The sequence below is a fragment of the Bombus vancouverensis genome, chromosome 7 (assembly GCF_051014615.1).
Source record: "Bombus vancouverensis nearcticus chromosome 7, iyBomVanc1_principal, whole genome shotgun sequence".
Taxonomy (NCBI): domain Eukaryota; kingdom Metazoa; phylum Arthropoda; class Insecta; order Hymenoptera; family Apidae; genus Bombus; species Bombus vancouverensis.
Genome location: NC_134917.1, coordinates 18,181,445 through 18,203,352, shown reverse-complemented (window position 1 = coordinate 18,203,352; position 21,908 = coordinate 18,181,445). Strand labels below are relative to the sequence as shown.

The 21,908-nt window shown below is 43.7% G+C and overlaps 1 protein-coding gene and 1 long non-coding RNA gene across 17 annotated transcripts in view; one reads left to right on the top strand and one right to left on the bottom strand.

The window, feature by feature from the left end:
- The window catches only part of Unc-115a (actin binding LIM protein Uncoordinated 115a), a 30,689-nt gene extending 22,857 nt beyond the window's left edge, over positions 1–7,832 (bottom strand). For 12 of the 16 annotated variants that reach the window (XM_033333533.2, XM_033333447.2, XM_033333457.2 and 9 more), the window contains exon 1: positions 845–1,313. In XM_033333533.2, the coding sequence (XP_033189424.1) occupies positions 845–935 (91 nt within the window). In that variant the 5' untranslated portion in view covers positions 936–1,313. Of the gene's footprint in view, positions 1–844; positions 1,314–7,640 lie in introns of those variants that run through there. The other 4 variants (XM_033333428.2, XM_033333437.2, XM_033333504.2 and 1 more) reach the window with 2 other exon arrangements.
- Positions 7,833–10,130: 2,298 nt separating this feature from the next.
- On the top strand, positions 10,131–11,341 carry LOC143302898 (uncharacterized). The gene is made up of 4 exons (XR_013058762.1): positions 10,131–10,273; positions 10,480–10,545; positions 10,843–10,916; positions 11,097–11,341. It is a non-coding gene; the product is annotated as an uncharacterized LOC143302898 (long non-coding RNA).
- The last annotated feature ends 10,567 nt before the right edge of the window (positions 11,342–21,908 follow it).

The following is a 21,908-nucleotide window of genomic DNA, read 5'->3' as shown; positions in this document are numbered from 1 at the left end:
GTTACTCCTTTCTCGGGGCTTTTCATCGGCGTTCTCTGCTTAAAGATGCATCGATCGTGTCTGAACAGTCACGTTCTTTTTGCTGGTCACGTCACGAACATGGGGGGGGGGGGGGGAGAAAATCGTGACGAGCCGTTCGAGGAAACGACGGAAAGAAAGGGACCGTACCGATGAACTTTTCGCGTGTCAGCGAGCGAACTCGAAGGAAAACGTCGATTATGCGAGTGGCCATTATCGTTTTCCATTCTTTCTCAAGATCGGCGAATGTTCTACTTGGCTATTCGTCGCCTTATCTAATCGTGCAGTCGCTATCGCGTCTAATATCCTGTCGTCGCTGATTTCAAATTTGAGCATTTTCCATCAAAAACAAAATCTTCTCGGCGTTATCTAAGAATCGCGGATGATGTCACACGGTGGTCGAGCGTTACGTGCGATTTTGCGAATCGACGCAATTACATCTGCCTATCGTGGTCGATCGATTAACGAGAAATTCAAGGTCCCTTTGCCGAACTCTGGAGTTAGATCGCAAGGCAGCGACCGAGTCAACGCTCGCGAAAGTTTTTTTTCGCGAGTATATTATATTTGCTTGTTCCGAGGTAAATATTTGCGGAATAATATCGGGATAGGGGGAGTGGGAGTGAGTAACGTTTTCGATCTTTTCAATTTAATCAGAGCGGAAGAACACCGCTGCTCGATACGATCGGAGGATCGCGAAGGCAAAACGGCTCGATTCCAAACACCCACTGCACGCGGTTTTTCTTACCGTTAAATATAACTCGGCGTCATTTTCAAGCGCGATTGTCTCGAGTTGCAGTTTTTATACGATGCGAAAACAACCTCTTACCACTCTTGAGCTGTTTCTGCTTCAGTTGCTGGTCCCTCTTGACCCCGTTACTTTCACTCGCAATAAAATTCTCGCTCGTCTTCGACTTCATTATATCGGCTGCTCGCGATGATCGCGTAATATTCGCGATAATCCCGCAAGGCGATCTACACCTTCTCCTCTTCTCGTCTCTCGTCGGGCTGCGATAAGATAATCGATCCGTATCACGATTGGAAGCAACGAAGGATCTATCAAACTCCTCGATACGATCACCCCGAGGAGCAAAAGGGAATAACGAATACAAGGCGGGACAGAACTTTCGAACGAAAAATTTACAATTTCGAGACACTCGGCGACACTTTGAAAGATTCGCACGAACGCGCGTACGACGGGTAGCGATCGCGATCGATGTAACAGATCTGCAGTCACCGAAGCGTACGAAACCAACAGCACGAGCGCCGATCGCCGACTGACTGACGAGAGCGGCGGCGGTGGCGGCGGCGGCAGAGAGCGATCGAGACCGAAGGCGCTGAGATTCGTGCGTCGAGTTCCGATTGTCAACCGACTGCGGCAAGACTGACGTTTACTTTTCACGGCCGTCCCTCCGCCGTGATTGCACGCGTGCACATCGACGATCTCGGCTGCTCGATCCACGCCGAAAATATCTGTGTATCGACGCGTCCATCTCGCCACGATTAATTCGTGCGTCCAGCCGTAAATGGAAGTCTTTGCGCTCGGAGACCGACGAAACCCGGCGACTGTTACGTAATTCGGTGGTGTTTCCATGTTTCTTGTCTTTCTTGCCTGTCGACGCGTTTCTAAGAAAATGATTTAAAAGCAAAGATCCCTTTTAACGGAGGATTGGATGCCTCTGTTCGTGTTGCCTTAAGTAGATGCTACGAAATAACATTGGATATCGCATAGCGGCGGAAGTACGAAATGTAAAATCATCCGCGAGCACCAAAGCGCTGATTATTTGCAATGGAAGGCTTATTAATGGAACGCGAGCTGTTTCCAGTCAGCGTGCAGGTATATTTAATCGGGCGATACCTCGCGGATTATTTCAAAACCGGAGTATCTTGCATCGCGCGTCGCTATTTCGTTTTTTTTTCTTAAAATAACTTGCCATAGCTCCATGTACGGGTGGGCAATTATCGCGTTTAAGGGGTAAACGAGGATAACGGATACGATTACGACGACGCTGTGATCAAACGCTTAAAAACAGCGTGGCAATCCTAATCGCCTTTTCGACTGCCGAGGAAGCAACGAGTCTACACGATGTCTACATGCGAGGCTCATCAAAATACGCGGCGTATCACGAAAAAGAAATCCTACGTGCTAGCATAGCAGCGGAATAATAACCAGCGTCGCGTCCTCTTGAAATAATTAACGGTAGGACTGGAAAATATGATAATCTTACTTTGCAGTTCTCATTCACGTTTCTCGGTACTATTTGCAGCATCGAGTCACGTATGGTAACGACAGAACTATACAGGCGGCGCGGGGAGCGGTGTCATTAGGTCGAGGACCAACGAACGAACACGCAAGAGAGCTTGCATAAATTTCTATTTACCCTTCTTTGCCGAGAAAAACAAGCAGAAACTTGTACGTGCAATTTCGACCATCGGCAATCAGCTGCCATACACGACGAACGTTCATTGTCAGACGATAAAAGTTGTGGATTCTCGATAGTTGGTTAAAACGAACGAAGTTCCACGATAATTCGGTCGCTTTGATGGACCCAATTTTTAACATTTCGGTCGATGGATCTCGATTTTGGAGAAGAAACTCGATCAAGGATGAAAACGAGATCCGAATAGCTGGCCATAGCTCGCGCACGATACGACCGTGTTTTATCTCGAAATCAATTACGCGACCGTGTTATTACATTACCAGATGTATATGCAACAAGAGGGAATTCTATACCGACCGGGGCTTATCTGCTTTCAGATAGTACTGGTATGCGTTACAGGCACGTATACACGTTATTAATAAATACCTCGCGATTAAATATAAAATTTACGCAATGGCGATTGGAAATACAGGATTTAGATGTACATATATCCGTTAAATGTCTTTTTCGATTTTTGCGTTCTATATTCGACGACGATCCTTCGACGCACTACGTTCATCGATCGTTCAAACGATTAAAATTAACGGATTAGTCATAAAAGAAAAGGTTCGGTACTTCGACGACGAAGTACGTTTCGCTTGTAAACTGAAACAGCTTGCGATGCTTGATTATAGTCATCGAACACCTGTGTACGTTCCCGCACGCGCCACGCGTGTACACTGTACATTCATTTATAGAGTGATACATAAATACAGGGTGTCTCGATGCAACGAGACTGTTCGCCACGATTCGGTCGATCGCTTATTTCGGTTAGGACAATACTGGCGATTGAATTCACGATAACACTCAGTTAACAGATTAAAATATACAGTTTATTTTAACAACCCCGTAGATATAAGTAGTTAGGCGTGGTGCGTGTAGATGTATTCTCAACGAAGTGCAGGTAACAAATTAAGACGATGACCGATCAATGAACGGAAAACCAACGGAGATAGCGACTGGTCAAAAAGATGAAAATGCAATAAGGTTGTGTTGGCTATCCCAAAAACCTGCTTTCCCCATTTTCTATCTGATCGAACGATAATCGTAAGGAACGTCTCGACTCGAAGATGTTCGTATAGTACTTAAGGGCATCGATAGTAAAGTAGAAGCTCTTAATCTTACGACAGTTTCTTAGGATTATGACGGACTAATACTATTTGCAAGGCTGGTTGCAGTCTTCACCGAGGGATGGATTCTGGTTTATATAAAGAGTCACCGGACGTAACAAGGACCATTATGAAAGGTGGGAGGATACTACCTGTCTATATTCATATACCGTGAATTTCAAACTACGCTTAGAAAATTCTCTCTGTCGCCTTTTGAATCGTCTACGAATCTGTAATATACGTAACGATGTACATGTAACTATAACGTAAAGACAAATCTAAGGAATCTTCGCGAGGAGACAAACGCCTTGAATGTACAACGATTCTGTTAATAGAGTAAAAAGAGAGAGAAAGAACGAAGCGCGTGGATGAAAGATGAGCGGGGCGTGATCGATCAGGGCGCGGATCAGGAATGCGTGACGACTGGTATCGTGCAACGAATCGAAGAAACGCGAAATGAGAGAGAAAAATAAGACGGCAGAGCGTGATGCGCGTCGAGTGTCGATACCTGCGTGACCGAGTCGCGTAGCGGCTTTTTAAACCTCCTTTCTTACCTGGTGTCCAGTCGTTATCGAAAGGCCGCGCTTCCGACGACCGGTCCGTCCTTACTCCGCCATCATTTTTTCCATTCGTAACTCTGATCGTCGTTCGATACGTTATCGCGCGTGCACTTGTCTTCGCGAAAAAGCGAGACGTCGGAAATCTCTACTCAATAACGTCTCCGTTATCTCGTCGACTTTATAATGCTTTCAACAGGCTAAACAACGCGCGAGAAGATCGTATAGAAGAGCGTACGTACGTAGAAAACGTCAATCCGTTTAAGAAGACTTAAGTCCTTCGTGCGTTACCATTTTGTCACGCTCAACTCGTTTCCACGATAAGACAATTAAATAGCGAGTCAGAGACTCGCGTGATTTTCTTTCTTTCCGCGTTTCGCGAATTCGATACGCGTTAACCCTCCGCAAACCGAGCAGCATTCGCATCTCGTGCTAACTGGTTCGTAGCTCGTTCGTACGCGATAAATTATTTTTCTCGATTTGTTCGCAATTCGACCGGTTGATCAAGCCGCGGCTTAAAAATACACGTATCTATTCGAATACACGTATTACGAATTTATACATTTTAATCGGCATCTTTAATCGATCGATGCAGCGAGAGTAGAGAATCGAGCTTCGGAAGACAACTTTCGTTTGTTCTCGCTTCGACGTATACACTCCTGCTTTCTCCTGCTTTTTCAACGGTTGCTTCCAGCTAGCCTCGGCCGTGTGCCCTGACATTTAACATCGATTTTGCTCGTGTCGGAGACTCTAGTAGCTTGCAACGGTTATTAGCGACTTCTCGATAAAGAGGAAATATATACTCTAGGAATTTAGCGCGAAATTTTGATATAGCATAATATATAGATGCTTGTAGAAAAAGAGCACGTATTTTTTCCTACCATTTGCCCGTGGGCAACAAGGAGAATCGCAGACGAACATAGCGAATTAATATTCAGACGTAACCGTATCTGCTTATGGGATAATAAACAATATCTCGTCGCAATTCACGGCTTGTGTAATCAAGGAATTACGTTATATCCACTCCGGTGACTTCCTCGAAGGACCTCCACCTACCAGTAACCTTTCCGGAATACGACTAGAGGTAGGTAAAATATCGATTTGGGTGAATGCCCTTTATCCGAGGTAGATGAAATCCTTTTGAATCTCCGACTTTCTGTTGGAACGAAGCCCGAGGACAAAGTCTGGCGCGATACTACATTTCCTAAGACGTTGCTTTCCTTTTATTCGCGATTCCTAAACTATCTACAGGATTTATGGGAATCGTTAAAATTGGGTCACCCTGTATAAATTGGATTCCCTCGAACGCACCCGACACGTAACTCGCGTAACCGCAGCGGCAAAGATCTGTCTCTTTCTTCGGATAGAAACATTGTTGCAGCCATACTTGCTCTATTTTCGAATCAGGTTTCTCAACAAGAACGTAATCTCGGTATAAAAACGGCTTAATTCCGTAGTTTCGATCAACTTGTTCGCGTTTAACCACTTCCTCGTCGATTATTTACCGTTTATTACGGTGCCGCGATAAGATTCCAAGAGTTGCGCGACTCCACGTGGCACCACGGTTCTGACGCATTCAGATTTTCAGTGGTCGTTCGTGCAAGATCCACCGTATGCACAGCGTGTACCGCTTGCGTTAAAAAGGGTGCACGACCACGCCAATTTCGATGCATTTCGCTCGACGGGATTGTCCCTTCCGGTTACTGGCGCAGCGTGAATCGGGCACGAGGGGGCGGGTATCGATCTGCAGCGCTTGCAGTTTCACTGAAAGCCGGCAACGGAGTTAACGACATTCTCCACGGATAGGACCCTTGTACCAAATGTATGTCAATATACAAGGGACGCGAAAGAAAAGAAAAATCAATACTACTGGTGGATCGGCGTATTATTTAAAACTTGGTTGGAATAGGCGCGAGATGAAACGTAGCTCGATTTCTGCGAAAAGGACCGACTAATTCAGGGTGATCGACCTAAGTCGTTCCATACGAACATCGATCAGAACGTGAATTATTTCTAATTATACGCTATATTCTCGACGGTGTGCTATACGTAGGATATATAGTACGCGATAAAGATAGCTACGTAACGACGTCGAAATATGCCAAGTATGCGACAAAATTTAAGCACGTTAATGGCGAGTGTAATTTCCTGCGGCACAGATAATATGGCGATTATACTCGAGGAAAGTCAATATTTAAAGGCAATGGACGCGCACGACGCCACGCTACATATTACTTTAGAAAAAGCGGGACGATTCATTAAGCGCGCCGCTATATTTGCCTCGTATGTGCAGGATTGATATTCAATTCGATGTTTAACGAACGATAAGCCTCCCTCTCGTTGACCCGTTTACGTAGTAGACGATCGAATAAATTGAAATCAGTGTATTTAAATATATCGAGAAAGTGAAACCGAATAGAGTAGCATCGAAGTAAAATGAAAGACGAGAAAAAAATAATGGGCAGTAGCGTAGCCTTTGTCGCAGAATGCAGTACTGTAGCTCGTGAAATTCGCGTTGCAGTACGTCGTTACTCCTCTCGACGTTGCATAGGCATTGAAGCGCACACACGGCACATCGTGCGAGGTACGGTTGCGTGGGTAGAACGCATAATTGCGTGAGCAAATTTACGAGCGTGGCGTCCTCAGATTCTGTCCTGCAATAGCTGCTACGCGCACACGGACTACGGACAGAATTCGACTCGAGTCCATATTTTACGCTTCAGACGATCAACGAAAAGAATGCTTTTATGTCGTTTGGAAAAAAACAATCTCCACTTGCCTATCATATATATATATATATATGTTAGGTTCACGAGAATAGCAGAGTCGAAAAGTCTTATGCGAACCAACGACGCTATAGATTATTTCCTTGAAATAATTCCATGTATTTTGCGAGAAACTCTCGTGTATATTGGGCGTCGAAGAGACCGGAATTGTAGAAATTAACATTTGTATTCTAAACGCGCGGGATTACGCAACAGTTATGGCACGTTGAAAAGGCTGAATGGCACGCGATGCGTTACTTTGTTTTTCTGCCTCTGTTAAATCAATGAAGCTCGTGGAAAAAAGCGTGACTAGGAGAAAAGAGAAGTGGACTTTCCCGTGAAAATCGCTGTAAAGGTGGCAACCCTAGATGAAGATCGGATACGAGCCAGCACCACTCGAGAATGCAGGTCACTCTCAAATAGCGGGAAAACAAAATGAACAGGAGAAACAGTCGGTGGAGGTACAAACGTCGGAGGGGGGGCTCACCCTAGGAAACGTCAAACCGATGGATCCACCTATTTATAGCCCCCCGAGTTGGTTTAGAGATACGATCCTTTCAGAAAACATTCGACGTCTTCATCACGAGGAAAAGACCGTGAAAATCAGAAGGAAACCGCACGATGCAGGGGCGTACCCCGCACGCACACGGTTTCCAACTCTTTGGCAACGGGAAGCACACGAGCCACGCACACACGTTCGCCGAGAATAGCGAAGCCGCGGAGAGAGAGAAAAGCTAGCCGGCATTCACCACTTGGTTTCCGCCTTTTACTCACCCATCTTTCCGACTGGCACAAGCTACGATGCTTCTAACGGCGGTTCGTCGTAGACGATCGGTTACACGATCATATTATAATATCGGTTACGAATAGAAACGACACGGCCGCGAAATTTCACTTAGGAAATCGCGAAAAACGCAAGAGACCGTCTTACTACCGAACGCTCGACGTCCGACATTGTAGTGGCAAGCGAGCGCGACAATGCGCAGGCGCGTCCATCGTCTTCACTACCGTATCTACGATTCCAATCGCCTAACTGTACGCGTCGGACAAATTTTGGGAAAATTTTTCTAACGTTTCGTCTACCGATAAATTCAGCGATATTTTATTGTCCCTTTGTTCGTAGTTATCCTATTCCATGTATTTCTAAGAAAGTCGTTAATAAATTGAGGTGCAACGACAAAATAAAGCAAGCCTGTATTATGCTATTGTAGATTGAAATTTTATTCGTATGTTTTCGCAAAATGGCGCCAAACAAGAGTAACGTTTCCGTTTATTTCGTACTTTCTGTATTTGTGAAATTACGAATTGGCGGCTTATTGGATCGTGTTTCATCGCCAGTAAATGGTCAAGTTGAACGATTTCCTGCGTAATCTCGATCTATTTCGCTACAGTTCAAAATTTCGATGTAGTAAGTACATATATATTAGTGTGTTCTTAATTGACATCATAATGTTCGAACGACGTTATAAATTTATTGTTACGTATTACGCGGGATAAATAATTCATTAATACAACGAATATCATTTGCATTTTTGCAAATATAATGGGATAATGTCGGTGATTGAATTTCAAATGAATTCGAATAGGAAATACGGTTAGACTATGATTTTGTAATATGCTATAGGATACAATTATTTATTTAAATATAGATTGATATTATTCGACTGTCTATATCTTTATTTGAAAATATAGCTTAATATTTTGTAATTCTCGTGGAATATTCGATATCAGCATGTAATAACGTAAGCTTCAAAAACCGTAGAGATTTATATAGATGTTGAACATTACTGTTGTCGATAATGACAATATCGTTAGCAATAAAAAGATCATTGATTCTCAATTTTTTCTCTTTTTAATGCTTCCATCGGAAAGGAAATGAGAATGCTCACGCCCGTAGATCTAGTTGTTTCAAGGTACAGGTGCTGCACCATGCGGTCAAGTGCTGAGTTCAATTGACATTAGCATGTACAAGAACCTATAAAATTAGGGATCTGTCCTGTATGGTTACACATTGATATAGACAAGAACGTATTTAATTGTACAATTCTATGGAAAAGTTCAGATCTACTATTCTATCCGAGATAGACAAGCATAAGAATGACGAAATCATGCAATAACGAAGCTAGTTGTAAGTTGCCTAAGAAAGAGAAATTAATTGTTTACTATATTTTTAAACGATGACACGTATAAGGTAATAGTAGAAATTTCTCTCTTGTATTATAAAATACAAATTTTATGACCTAAACATCGATTAATAGCAAAGTAAACAATGATAAATTATTTTCAATTAAAGAAGTTTCTCTTTTTATGACAGTTTCGCTATCGATTCTCCAGGACTATTCTAAACTACTAATTATTAACAATTTTTAAGGATTACATTTGTCTTTAATAAAGACACTTATAAAGCAAGATAGAACAATTTTCCCGATTTTCATGTAATAATAAGTAGTAACATACCACATTTTATGTAATAATAACAGCTTTACTCGTGTAACACATAAAAGCTTTTCATTAAGAACATAATCTTATTTCCTATTCCTCAATTTCATCAATTTCACTGTTTGAATACACCAAGTTTGCGCGCGCTTGTATATACGAAAATTGTGCGCTCCTATTTGCGCAATGTATCGCGAAGTCAAATCGAGCGTGGCTATTGGCGCAGAATATTGTCAAATGAAATTGTGCGTTTCTATTGGCGCAATATATTGTCACTTCGAATCGAGCGTTCCTATTGGTGCGAAATATTGGGAAGTCGTAGTTTCGCGGAGAAACGTGTCGCGGGGTGACGTACTCTTGAAAGTCTTTGGAGCGAAAATTCGTCTCGTCGAGCGTTACTCTGTCCTTATAAGTACTTCCATTTCGACTTTATCAACATTTCTACACTTCTATCTGCTTCATACAAATAGTACGTTCGTATTTAACCGCTTATTGATAATAATTTTAGTAAAATTAAGTAGTATCCGAAATCTTCTTTTACTTTCATCGTTGATCGCGTATTTGACAGGTTACAGTCAACGATAGCCTATATTACCGGTCTTGAAGCCAGAATTTGGGCCTTATTATTACTTTATTCCGTTATAACTAGCCTTAATATTGTAAATTATTGGTTTATTATACATTTATTCTTGGCTGTATTTCTGATAGTTAAAATTATCGATAATTCACATTACCGTGCTTTGAGGCAGATTTTGGATTTTATTATTGCTTTATCTTACTATAATTTGTTCTGTTATTGTAAATTGTATTGGTTTTCTTTTGTATAGATTATTGGCCGGTCACGGGACTGAAAGAATAGGGGTTCACATCACAGACGCCATAGACGATTAATAATCGATAATTCGAACTGATACGAAATGGACGCCGCATTTACCATGCTTCGCAAACGATTAGATTATCAACATTCCTAGGTTAAAAATTGTTACTTTAGCGTTTCTATTTTTATAGTAATTGGATTTTAACAGGATTTCAATTTTTATTATTATTAAAATTTCGAACAGAGATTAGAGTTTAGAAACTTTGAGTAGAGTTTTATTTCTCATTAGCTTAAACTCCTTAAACAATGAAGGATATATTTGTAAGAACAAATTATAATGTTTCACACGTTTTGTTTCAGTTTTTCATAACTTGTGCTTTTTCTTGTGCTTCGGAAAGGACGCAGTGATGCTTCGAAACTAAGCATGTAAGAATCTTTGCATATCGTATTTCAATTAATTTTATTCCTTTGATTATTCTACTTGAATTATTTAGAATGAAAAAACAAGTTTGACTTAAAAATTTAATGTCAGAGTTTCAATTGTTGGAGTAATTGGAGTTTACTTCCAATTTAATCATTCTATTATCATTAAAGTTCAAAGTTTTCATAGAGTTTCATATTACGTTATCTCAAATTTTTTAGTGAATCGTCGCTTATTTCTGAAAATATATTATTTGCGAATATATTATTTATATATGTATAATAAGTCATATTTTGTTAAAGGTTCATCGCTCCTTTCTCTGTCTCCTGTCTCCTGTTTCCTAAAAGGACCAAGTGGGGCTTCAAAAGCTAAGAATGTAAGTAATTTTGTAATCTGTACTTTGTTTAATTCTAGTCCTTGTATTTCAATTTGCTATTCCTGATTTAAATATCGTCGTTGAAATTTTAACAGAGATTAATCTTACGCTACTTCAAATTTTCCAATTAATTAATGTCATATTTAAGAGTAAATCATGATATTCCATGCATTGTTACAGTTTTTTCCATGATGGAATTGCATGGCTCCTCCTCGATGGCGGTCTTCACGACGATTTCCCCTGGGCTATCACAGCATCGATGACTACGTTCCTCGCATCTTATCGTGAGTCGCATGCATTTTTGTTCCTCCGGTCACTCAATCATGTCGTAGGACGAAAGGTCCGAATCGACACGGGTGACTGGTTGTATTACGTAGAATTTTTTGCGAGCACAGTAACCGCGGGTATTTACTATACCTGTGAGTAGCAACATTTTCTTTTTCTGTGTATTATTTATTAGTTCAGGATAGGTCTTCTTGCACGTCGCGTTTTTTTTCTTTTATATTAATTACATGAAATTAACAAATTTTGTATTAAGAATATTGGTAATGATATCAACCTGGTACAAACGATATTAACGATTAATTTGAATATTTGTGATTGAAGGTGTGTTCGTAAATTCGGAATTTGTATTAAAAATATATATTCACAAAAAGAAATTGCAACGGCTTCTGTTCTCCGATGGCATTGTTTCAGTGGACTTAATTGTTTGCCATTCATTTTTCAATTTGAGTATTAATTTAAAATATACATATAGAGATATTAAAGTTCAATTCTGCCGTACAAAAATGTATGAAATTTTATGTGCAAGAAGAAATTTCGCGACAGGCAAATTTTGGAATCGAAGCAACAAGTTTTGAACGTTGCTTTTGCATTTTCGACAATGTGCTTTGACGAAGGGATTGCCTGAGGTTGTTTGCATTAACATTTAACTTTGAGTCAATTATCAATTAATTTTGTTGTTAAATTGTAATGGTCGTTGCCTGCTAATAAACACGAGCTAATAATCACGACGCGATTTCCGGCTTTATCTGCTGTGAATTAAAACTGTACGTGGTAGAATTTTTGAAAATTTTTCGCGGTTTGAGTGTGTTTCGGATACCATTGGGAAACCAACGAAAGAAGACATATTATCCCGTACAATATCGTACACATATAATATCCCATCCCTTTTCCTTCTAAATTGTAAATTTTCATATAGGTAGCGTTCGTAAACAGTTTTAGACTTTTACATAGCCTCGGTACATAGTCTTTACTATGTACTTGCGATTTCTAGTTCATACAGTGATATTTCACGTTCGAATAAATGAATTCGATGAAGTTTATTTAATGGAGTTGTATCTCTGCTCTTTGATATACGTAATTACAATGGTTGCGACGCAACGTTATAAATCGTAGAGGGCGTGTAAAACACTCTCATTTTTTCAAGGTCGGTATTTCAGAACCAGTGAGACACGGACTGCCATTCGATGTCAGGTCTATCCTGTGTTTAGTAATAAAACCGTGATAAAGTCACCGGCGAGATATTTAGTCGATGGTAAAGTATAAGCGATAAAAGTTATCGGCTTTTTGCTTAAGAAAAAAATATATTCAACTGCGTCGATTATCAATGGAGATTCATTTGGAAGCTCAAACGGTATATGCTTTTCTCGGACAGTTTACTTTCCACGAACGGCAGATGGCTCCACCGTCGCATTTAGCAGCGCGCATAAAAACCCCATAAAATGCGCGCGTATGAATATTAATATTCTAATTTAAATAACCCCTGGATGTGTTGTTTTTTTTTTAATGATTCGCGATCAATGGCTCGACCGCGTATAACGATAACAATGTATCTAATTAGCGACATGATATATTAGATACGCGCAGCTTCGTTTGCGCCAACTACCTATCACGTCGGAAGCCATCCTATTATCCTAACTGTAATTTCCTCTGAAACATTAATCACGGAAGTTTTTACAGCGAATACGTAAATAGAATGTGCATCGTACACGGACAGACTCGCAACAGCATTATTTCTCGCTTCATTACTCGCTAATTTGTAATTTCTAATGATTGCGTGTCCTCGAGCGTACGGTGTATCAAGTAGGAAGAGGTTGAACGCCATTGTGGAACATAATTTAGCACGGACCCAATGAGAGTGTATTCTTGGTTGGGTTCGGTTTCATCGTGCTTAAATTGCCGGCTTAACAGGCAATTCGGATATTTCGTTTTTCGATCTCTGGCGCAACTTTATTAATTTTTTCCTACGCGTCGTTTCCTCTTTCAACGAGTTTAAAACGGCAAGCGAAGGGCAACATGGACAATGCAAGTGCATCGAACAAAGTCGGTTTTTAAACGAACCGTAAAATTAGGGTAGCGATATCGTCGAAATACTCGGGCGAAGTAACGAAAACTCGGAACGGATTGTGCCAAGATGCGATGTACGCCAATGTCTTTGGTCTGCCGTTCTTTTCGTTAAAATCTCTCATTTGGAGGAATGCCAGTCGTAAAACACTGCTCCTTCGTTTCGCTTTTGCGTTTATCTCGTCTACTTGGATCGATGGATCGACGGGATAAGAGATGGATTCGATCGCGAGTTTAACGCGTACCGTGCGCAACATTCTAGATTTGAAGGGATCAAAGTGGTAGACAGGTTGTTAAGCAGCCATCGATGTGCGATCGCACGCGAAACTAGTTGCTTTTTAGCGAGGCATTATCGCGCGCGGATAGATGGAAGCTAGTAGCCAGAGACACGAAATTCAGACACGCGAATGCGATCGGTCGCGAGATGCACGTTGAAGATTAACCGCTCGTCGTAGCTTTGCCCGATAGTCTATCTTTATCCTCTTTGCATCGAAACGGTAACGTTTAATCACAGTACGGTTTAAACGGAATGGAATTACCGGTAGCATGCACACGCGGTTCGTTATTTCATGGTGCCGTGAGATCGTTACCACGCATCCGATGTGTTCGCTGCAACTTCGTTAATGCCGAGTGGAATCGCGACTTTCTCGACGACGCGACGGTACGACGGTGCGACGGTAGGACGGTGCGCAGGCCACAAAGGGGTCGAACGGGTGGGAGAGGGCGAGGGAGGGAGTATGGTTAAAAAGACGGCGATTAGTCAAGCGAAATCGTCCATCACGTCTGAACATACGAGGAACACATGCGGGGACTAGCTTCTGCCGCACCTCTCGAAATAGAGAAAGAAAGACGGAGAGACGGAGAGACGGCGAGACGGCGAAGGAGTGATACGCGTACGGTGCGAGGGAAAGAGCTGTGAAAGAGCAGAAGAGGCAGCCTGAAAGTACAGAGTTCTTTTCGGCTAACCGCCTACTTAATTAAAACAACATTAAGCCGACCGGCTTACGCCGTGAAACGTCGCCCTCGATGGACCGTGCAGCGGACGGACGAACCGCGTAACACCAGAAAGGAGAAGGTAGAAGGGGGAAACGCGCACGAGGAGACGAGCCGCGTCTTCGTCGTAGCTGTTAAATCTCGGTTGTAACAGCTTGCCGCGTGGCTCCCGCTCCGCCTCGTAAACTACGTTCCTTATTAAATTGCGTACATTTCGACGTAGTGGCTTTTCGCATCGCGCACCCACCATCTTGGATCTTCTCGACCGCGGCCGCCCGATGCTACGTGCCCGCTCTGGGAATAGTCGAGATCGTTACTTGGAAGCAGTCCTCGTCTTGCCGCCAATGGACACGAGCCTCGACGACCGAATGCTGTCTCGAACGTGCGTCTGTCTCTCGGGAACGCTCGGCGATGCTCGGCGTTATTACCTCTAACTAGTCTCCGTTTCAAGTTCAACGGATATCAAGGAGAATCCTTGCGAACCGATCTGCGCACCAAGGTTCACAGCAACGATTACTCGATTACGATACAGGAGATGGCGGTGCTGTTCGATGCACACGATACGGAGTCGTCATCGATTCCTTTCCGGAGCGATTCTGTTTCGTCGTAATCGTCACGGTTGACGACTCGATCGAGATTCGTCCGTCTCTAAACGTTTGCCGGAGGTTCGTCGTGGTGCAACGAGTGGGAGGTTGGGAACGATGGCGAACGCTCGACGATGACTTATGTTTCCACTACATGGTAACGATGTCGTAAAATACGTTTATTGAAACGGATCTATCCGGTCGACTTAATGAAGCTGTGAGCCATTTGTTATCGCTTATTTGGCAGCAGGAAGACGCGGATGATCCTTTGCTTTCTCGAGTAATTGCTCGACCATCGGAACGGGCCAATGCTTTCGTCGTTGGCTTCGAAATCGAACGAGTTTCGTTCAACGAGCGTCACAGTCTCTCCTCGATAAGAACTCCGAACACGGTGGCAAGTTGCGCACCGCGAGAATAAAACGACTAGTAATAAACTAACGAGTACGATGGTTGGAAATAGCGAGTTGGCCAGTACACGCAAACCAATTACGTGCGAAAACGCGAAGCGCAATTCCAATGTCGAGACACGTTAGACGCGTGTTAGATTCAAAGACTGGCGGATACCGTTCCACCGCGTCCAGTCTTTTTATCCGATCAACGACGAATATTATTACGATCGTTCGTTGTTAAGCGCTTATTAAGTTTAACTTCCAAATAACATTTTCTCGCCTATGATCAAAATCGAAGACGAACTTGGCGTCGTCTTAGCGAAAGCAAGCGTCCCGAACGAACGACGAGTGGTTTAAAGCCGCGTTTAATTTAATCTCGTATCGAGTATCATGAAAATGCAAGGCTCCGAGCTGAGACTAATTCGGAGTAGACACGCGCACGCATGCCGCGTCGGACGTGAAAACACGCAAGCACGCGCTAGCCAATTAAGTGCAATGCCGAAGACGAAAGGGTGAGAAATGACCGTGACACTTGGCAGTCTTAAGTAGCAAGATTTAGGAGCGACAGGTGCACCGATAGCATCCTTGCCTCGCCTTTTTCCACCGCGATGCAGGCCGGTGCCTCTCGTGCTTGGTTTTCCTTGGAGAATACACCGTGCCGAGGGGAAAAAAATAGGAGAACGACTCGGCTTTTGGCGAGCGACGACTCGCGTATTAATAACAAGCGCTTGACGCCGCGCCAACCGTGCCGCGTTCTGCTCATTTTGCCGAAACGTTGCTAAATTGTAAAGCGAAATTTGCGCCAAGATACGCGCGCCATGCGAACATTTAGCCGAATGTAAACTAGCCTCGTTAAACATCGGTTCGCTTCTCCTGTCTTCTTAAACGAAATTCCACGTAGCGTGGGAAGATTCGTTTAATCTGCCCTGAAATAATTAAACTACATTTGTCGGATGCAGATTTGTTTACGATGAATCGTATCGCGAAGAAGCGCAACGATATAAATGGCGAGGATCAATCGCGTGGAAGAAATAGCAAAGTTTTACAATGTAACTACGAACGTTTACGATCCGGTTACGATTCGGTTACGATTCGATTACGTGGGTCTTAAATTATCTGGAGAAATAGGAAAGCAACGTTCTGCCGAGTTTCATGAATAAAAGAAAATAATGTTCAGTTTTGCACCATCCTCTCGCCACGCAAGTTACAATAGGAGGACGTTCTGCGAGGGTAATTGAAACGGATCGATTCACCCGAACCGAGAAAGAGAGAGACCCTCGCGGTATCGTACAGTTCACGGTGTATATACAATGAAGTAGACCGGCATGTTCCGTGAAATGTAACTACCGTGGCGGTAATAAAAATGGCGAGGAAGAAGGAGGCGGTCTGATATGGAAAAAATGACCGCCTACGAGTACGTCTTTAGCGTATTGTTAAGGAACGCACCGAAGCGTAGCTCCTCGAGGACTTGGCCACGTTCGTTCTTGCCGAAGAGAGGACATTGTGACCAGTAGCGTTATTTTGTAGCCAATGAGTTCGTCAAGGGGCAAATAATATCGTCGTTCTTGACCTGTAAACGCGCGAACGTTACGAGAGCCCCTTCGGATCGAACGAACCCTGTTCCTTTACGTCACCTTTACGTCGAAAATACAACAGTTCTCGTGGAAAGCTTAAGATACAATATTTAAGTGCAATTTTCGCTTCTAGATGGTCGTGTAATTCTACAAAGGTAGAGCCACAACGCGACTTTCACGCGATACAAGTGCGAACAAACGTAAGCTAATTGTTATTTGACTTTTGTCTGTGCTTTTCTTTTTCGTGAATTTATACCACCTTTCCTCCTGAAACACTCGCTTTTACAGCGTTTTCCACGTGCACTCTGCAATTATCGACGAAATATATTTATATTTCGTAATTTAATTCGTGATGTAACGCGTTTTGAGAACGATCGTAGGCAAGATCGAAAGCGTCGACGAATCGAAATTTTGGGCCACACACGAGCGTTTGTCGGCTGTTGGATAGTTTATGCGAAACGTTTAATTGGTGGCATGCGCGCACGAGAAAAGTGTCTTGGAGATATTATCTACCCCAGACATCGGGCCACGAGTTTGGTAACGAGGCCCGAATCGCGAGGAACGAATTTAATTGGCCGCTGCACGTTCGCCGCTTCGGGTTAAGTTCGTAGCGTGAAACGTTGATGAACGAAGCTTTCCATCGAGGATTATAAAAATAGGCAGGCTCGAACCGAACGTAGTCGACATTGTTCTCTTTCAAATGTGAAATTTGAAAGATTTCAGCTGAAAATGAACGGTGATTTTAAAGATAATGGTATATTTGGTGAAACGTTGAAACCCGTTCCAACCAAAACCATGCGCCACCGCTTCGTAGTCGTAGCATCTTCGTATAAAGCGTAGTGGCATTGTCTCAGGGGGAACATCCAGCTCTTTGCGGTTAAACGTCTCTTTCCTTTTTTTTTGGGGGCCTTTTTATCAAAGAGCGATCAGCTGTGTCTGTCAGGTGTTTTAGCAAAGAAGCGGATACAAACTCTTCCCTCTTATTTTCTTCGATGAATCCATACCGCCACTGCTCCTTCGAACCCTTACAATTTCTAACCGTTTTCGATTTGCCTTTCTAACGCTGTCGACGAATAATCGATGCAGGGTGATCGGAACGCGTGAAATTTCGTTTCACGAAGCATGGATTTCCTTGCTCTTTAAAAACAAACAGCCAGTATTTCTTTCGTCGTACGGCTGCTACTTTTAATACTTTTGATTAATTTAAAAAATAAAATATTTTTTATCGTTGATCGCGTAACGCTAAAATGGCAGAAAAGGCAAGGCTCGGCTGCATTCTCGAAACGAATATTCTCTTCTTCGTTTTCGATCTCGACTTTCTAATTAAATTTTCGCCAGATACTGTTTGCGGTTAACGTTGATAGAACGTTTGGTTGAAAACGCGTCGACCGGCCAGCCAACCACCGTGTGTCGCTCATTTGCAATTGCTTAGCGCTTGTCCGCGACCGTTGTATGGTTTCGCGAAACGTCACACAACGCACGCTGGCAATATCATTCTTCACTTAGGCATACGTGAATGGCACATTACCGGGCCGCGTGCAAACGGTAGTGACACCTGAGCAGTAATAATCGTATACAAACGGCAGTTCGCTTTATAGTTTGTCGAGCCGTTTCTGTTGCACCGCGAGCTCCACTCGACAGCGTACAGCGGCTTTCGTTCTTTTTCTCGTTGATCCGGACGCGCGTGTTTATCGTACAGTGAAAAGATCAACGAGTCGCATCTGCGACGTTTGGTCGTATCCGAGTTACGGACGAGAATCGTCTCGAGAACGAAGGAAATTCGCCTAGTCGCCTATCTTTTTCGATACGAAAACGCGCGTTGCTTTTGTCTGTACGTGTAGCGCGATAAAGCGTGGCCTACCTATACCTTTTCGTATTTATATCGAAGTAGTCGGTTCGATAAGCTCTGGCAAATTTTAAGTCGAGCGATAATAGTAGAAATATCGGTAGTAAAAAGAGTGACACCTTAAAGCAGTAAAACACGCAACGGATAACGATATGGAACGATTATACGAAGGTTTAAAGAGGGAAGCAGAAATTCTTGAAAAATAAAGTCGCGACTTTTTCGCCTATTCGCGCTGGTGAACGACGGTCTGCGAGAGAGCGAAGGAGATTGGTCGCGTTTGCCGGAGCAAAGACATAACGAAAGGTTTTAAACACATTGTTAAAACTCTACTTAGTACCTACAACTTTTATGCATTCAAAGGGAGACACGCCCCCGCTTCCTGGTCCGACTCTCGGGACCGCGCGTAGACCTCTGGGCGCAGCGCAGCGGCGGGAATCGAATTTTATATGGAGATTGCCGCTCTTCCCGAGAACACTAAAGAGTTAAGGGCCTCTTAAAATGGCTGTCGTTTGTTCGTAAGAGAGGCAGCCAACTTCTTCTCGATGGTCCTTTCCGTGGTGCGGGTACCTGGTATTATTATTATTATTACAAAGACGAGTCCGTGGCATAAATAAATCGTAAATCAAGCGGCGTCATAAACGTCGAAAAGCTTCGAGACAGTTCGGACCGTGCGATCACCGCACAATGCCGCCGCAATTTTGCAATTTGAACGCTTATAACCGCCCCGGCCCTTTCCCCTTTTTCGCGTACGCCCACCGACCTTCCCTCGGTTCGGACATTCACGAATCAAGTGCGAATTTCCACTCTTTCTTTTCCCTCTTTGTCCACCTTTCTTTTGGTTATTTCACGTTGACGAAGGAACACGTGATTCCGGTGTGAAGAATCGATTCCGTGGATTTGGCTCGCGCCGTTTCCAAATCGCGTCCGGCGACATCTGTTCCGACTCATTTTCTCTCTTCGCTCCAACTCCGACCAAGACGATTCTCGCCACCGATGATTTATTCCACCGATTCGCCTCTACGTGAAAAGAGATACCGAAGGTCGGATCCGGGATCATGGATCCGCTGTGTCGTTATTTATTAGACTAGGATCGCCGTGTAGGTAACGATCCGGGAGCCACCTTTTTCCAAAGCCCTGGTTCGGGTTCCTTGCCATTGTCTTCTCGAGCTCCGAAACAAAAACCTTTAACGAAGTCGTTCCGTTCGAACGATTCTATCGCGTCAATCGATCCGTTTTTCTCCACGCGTTAGAACAACTCGCAATTAGAACACGCTCGCACCGGCAATTACTCTTGGAACAACCGCAAAAACCAATTAATCTCCCGACGAAAAATCACGCGTACTCGCCGTTTATCCTTCGCACTTTCGTCCCAGTTTCGCAAAGTTTCGTTGCAACGTGAATCGCGAACTCGAAACAACTCTTCGATATACTTTGCAGACGGGACGAACGCGTACGCGAAATCAAAAGACCGTTCGTGGCGTGCAGCGCCATTTTTTACAAATTTCCTGCGGCAATGTTATTAAACGATAAACGTTTTCTGGCCGGCGTCTTTCCCGTCACATTGGCCGAATGACGCAACGCGATAAAGAGGGACTAATTGCGAACATGGTCGGGGATAGGGTAGGTGAGTCGGGGGTTCGACTTTGAAAATAAGAGCAGATTCGCTCGAGGGTGCAATTAATCACGGCGAAAAGAGAGCTGCCTTCCGGGGTTTTATCAACCAATTACCCGGGACGCGATATATTCGATGCTCCGAATAAGTAGCCGGCAAACAGCGCCAGTGAATTCATTAGCGGATCGTTGGACCAGCATGCTCGACTTTATCGGTTCTTCGATGTTTCACGGGACGCGATACCTAGGCATCGAATCGTCGAATTGATTTCCAGATGCAAGAAGGATAGTCGTTTTTTGAGCGGAAGCTGGCCGAGTTTCGATGTCGAAACGGGGCCGAGAAACCCGATGCATTTTCATCATTCCACTACGTTAGTTTTCTTCTTTTATCTTCGCTCGTGACGCGAGAAGTAGGTTTCGTAATATTTGCGATCAAGTAAGTAATTGGTTCAGAGATTGCAAATATCAAAGATTAAAGTACGCGTGTACGTATAATTTATTCTCGGTCCCTCGTACTTTGTTTTTTCTCGCTTAAAACGTAGAAGGCCGCGATAATTTAAGCGTAATAAAGCAAAGCGTTTAAGGTTGTTTTAACGACATAGTGAAACGAAAAATGACAGAAACTCGAACGACCTCGTTGCGTCGGTTTTAAAAACGTCCACGCATCTATGCCGCTATCGATCCCGCGCACCCCCGACGAGCGCGAATTTCTTTGGCATCGTTCCACGGCTGTAATATCGCAAGCCGATATCGCAACAGCAACAACACGTTGTAACGTTTAGCTCGGTTGCATCGTCCAGAATCGTCGACGTAAAAATTTATTTGCCCGATAGCCGGTGCTTTTAACGAGCCTAGAAGATTGCCGTCCGACATGCAACGGCGACGACGGCGAAGAACACGGCTGCCAGCGCACAAAGCACAAACGACATAATAAGATGTCTATACGCGAGACAGATGGACCCGAAAGTGAGAACGGAACGCGTTGCCGTTTCCCGGACCGAAAATGAACCAAACTCACGTAAACTACGAAACTTTGACAAAAATAGAAAGTCAGAAGAAAGAAGCAAACCAGTCGGTCAGTCAGTCAGCCAGCCAGCCAGCCAGCCAGTCAGCCAGCAAGCAAGCAAGCAAGCAAGAAAGCAAGAAAGAAAGAAAGAAAGAAAGGAGGGAAACGAAGGAGGAAAAAAGGAAAGAAATCGCGAGATGGTTCTATGCAAACCACGAGAGTGGCGTGCATGGTGCTCTCAAAAGCGTGATTTCGTGAGAGCAAGCATGCGCGCGGCATTGTGCTGGAGGAGGATTCGCGAGGAATCGCAAGGGGGATGAAGAAGAAGGTCGAAAAAGAAAGAAGACGTCAAAGAGGATGCGGCGACGACGATATAGAGAATAGCGTATTGCAGTTTAGAGGAGCGCGCGGTGTGCGGCTTAGTAACGCGTAGCGGCGAGCGTAGCGTATGGCGTGCATACCACCGTGGTTGTATGTCTCGTCCGATCTCGTCTCTCTCCCCCGCAGCCTGCCCTCTCGCTCTTGCTCTCGCGGAGGTACCAGCGGCGGCACCCTTTGATCTCCCTGGCCACGCCCCCTTTTTTCATTTTTTCACTCCTTAAAAGGCAGATGGACAAAGTGTATTGTAAAGTGGGCAGCGCGC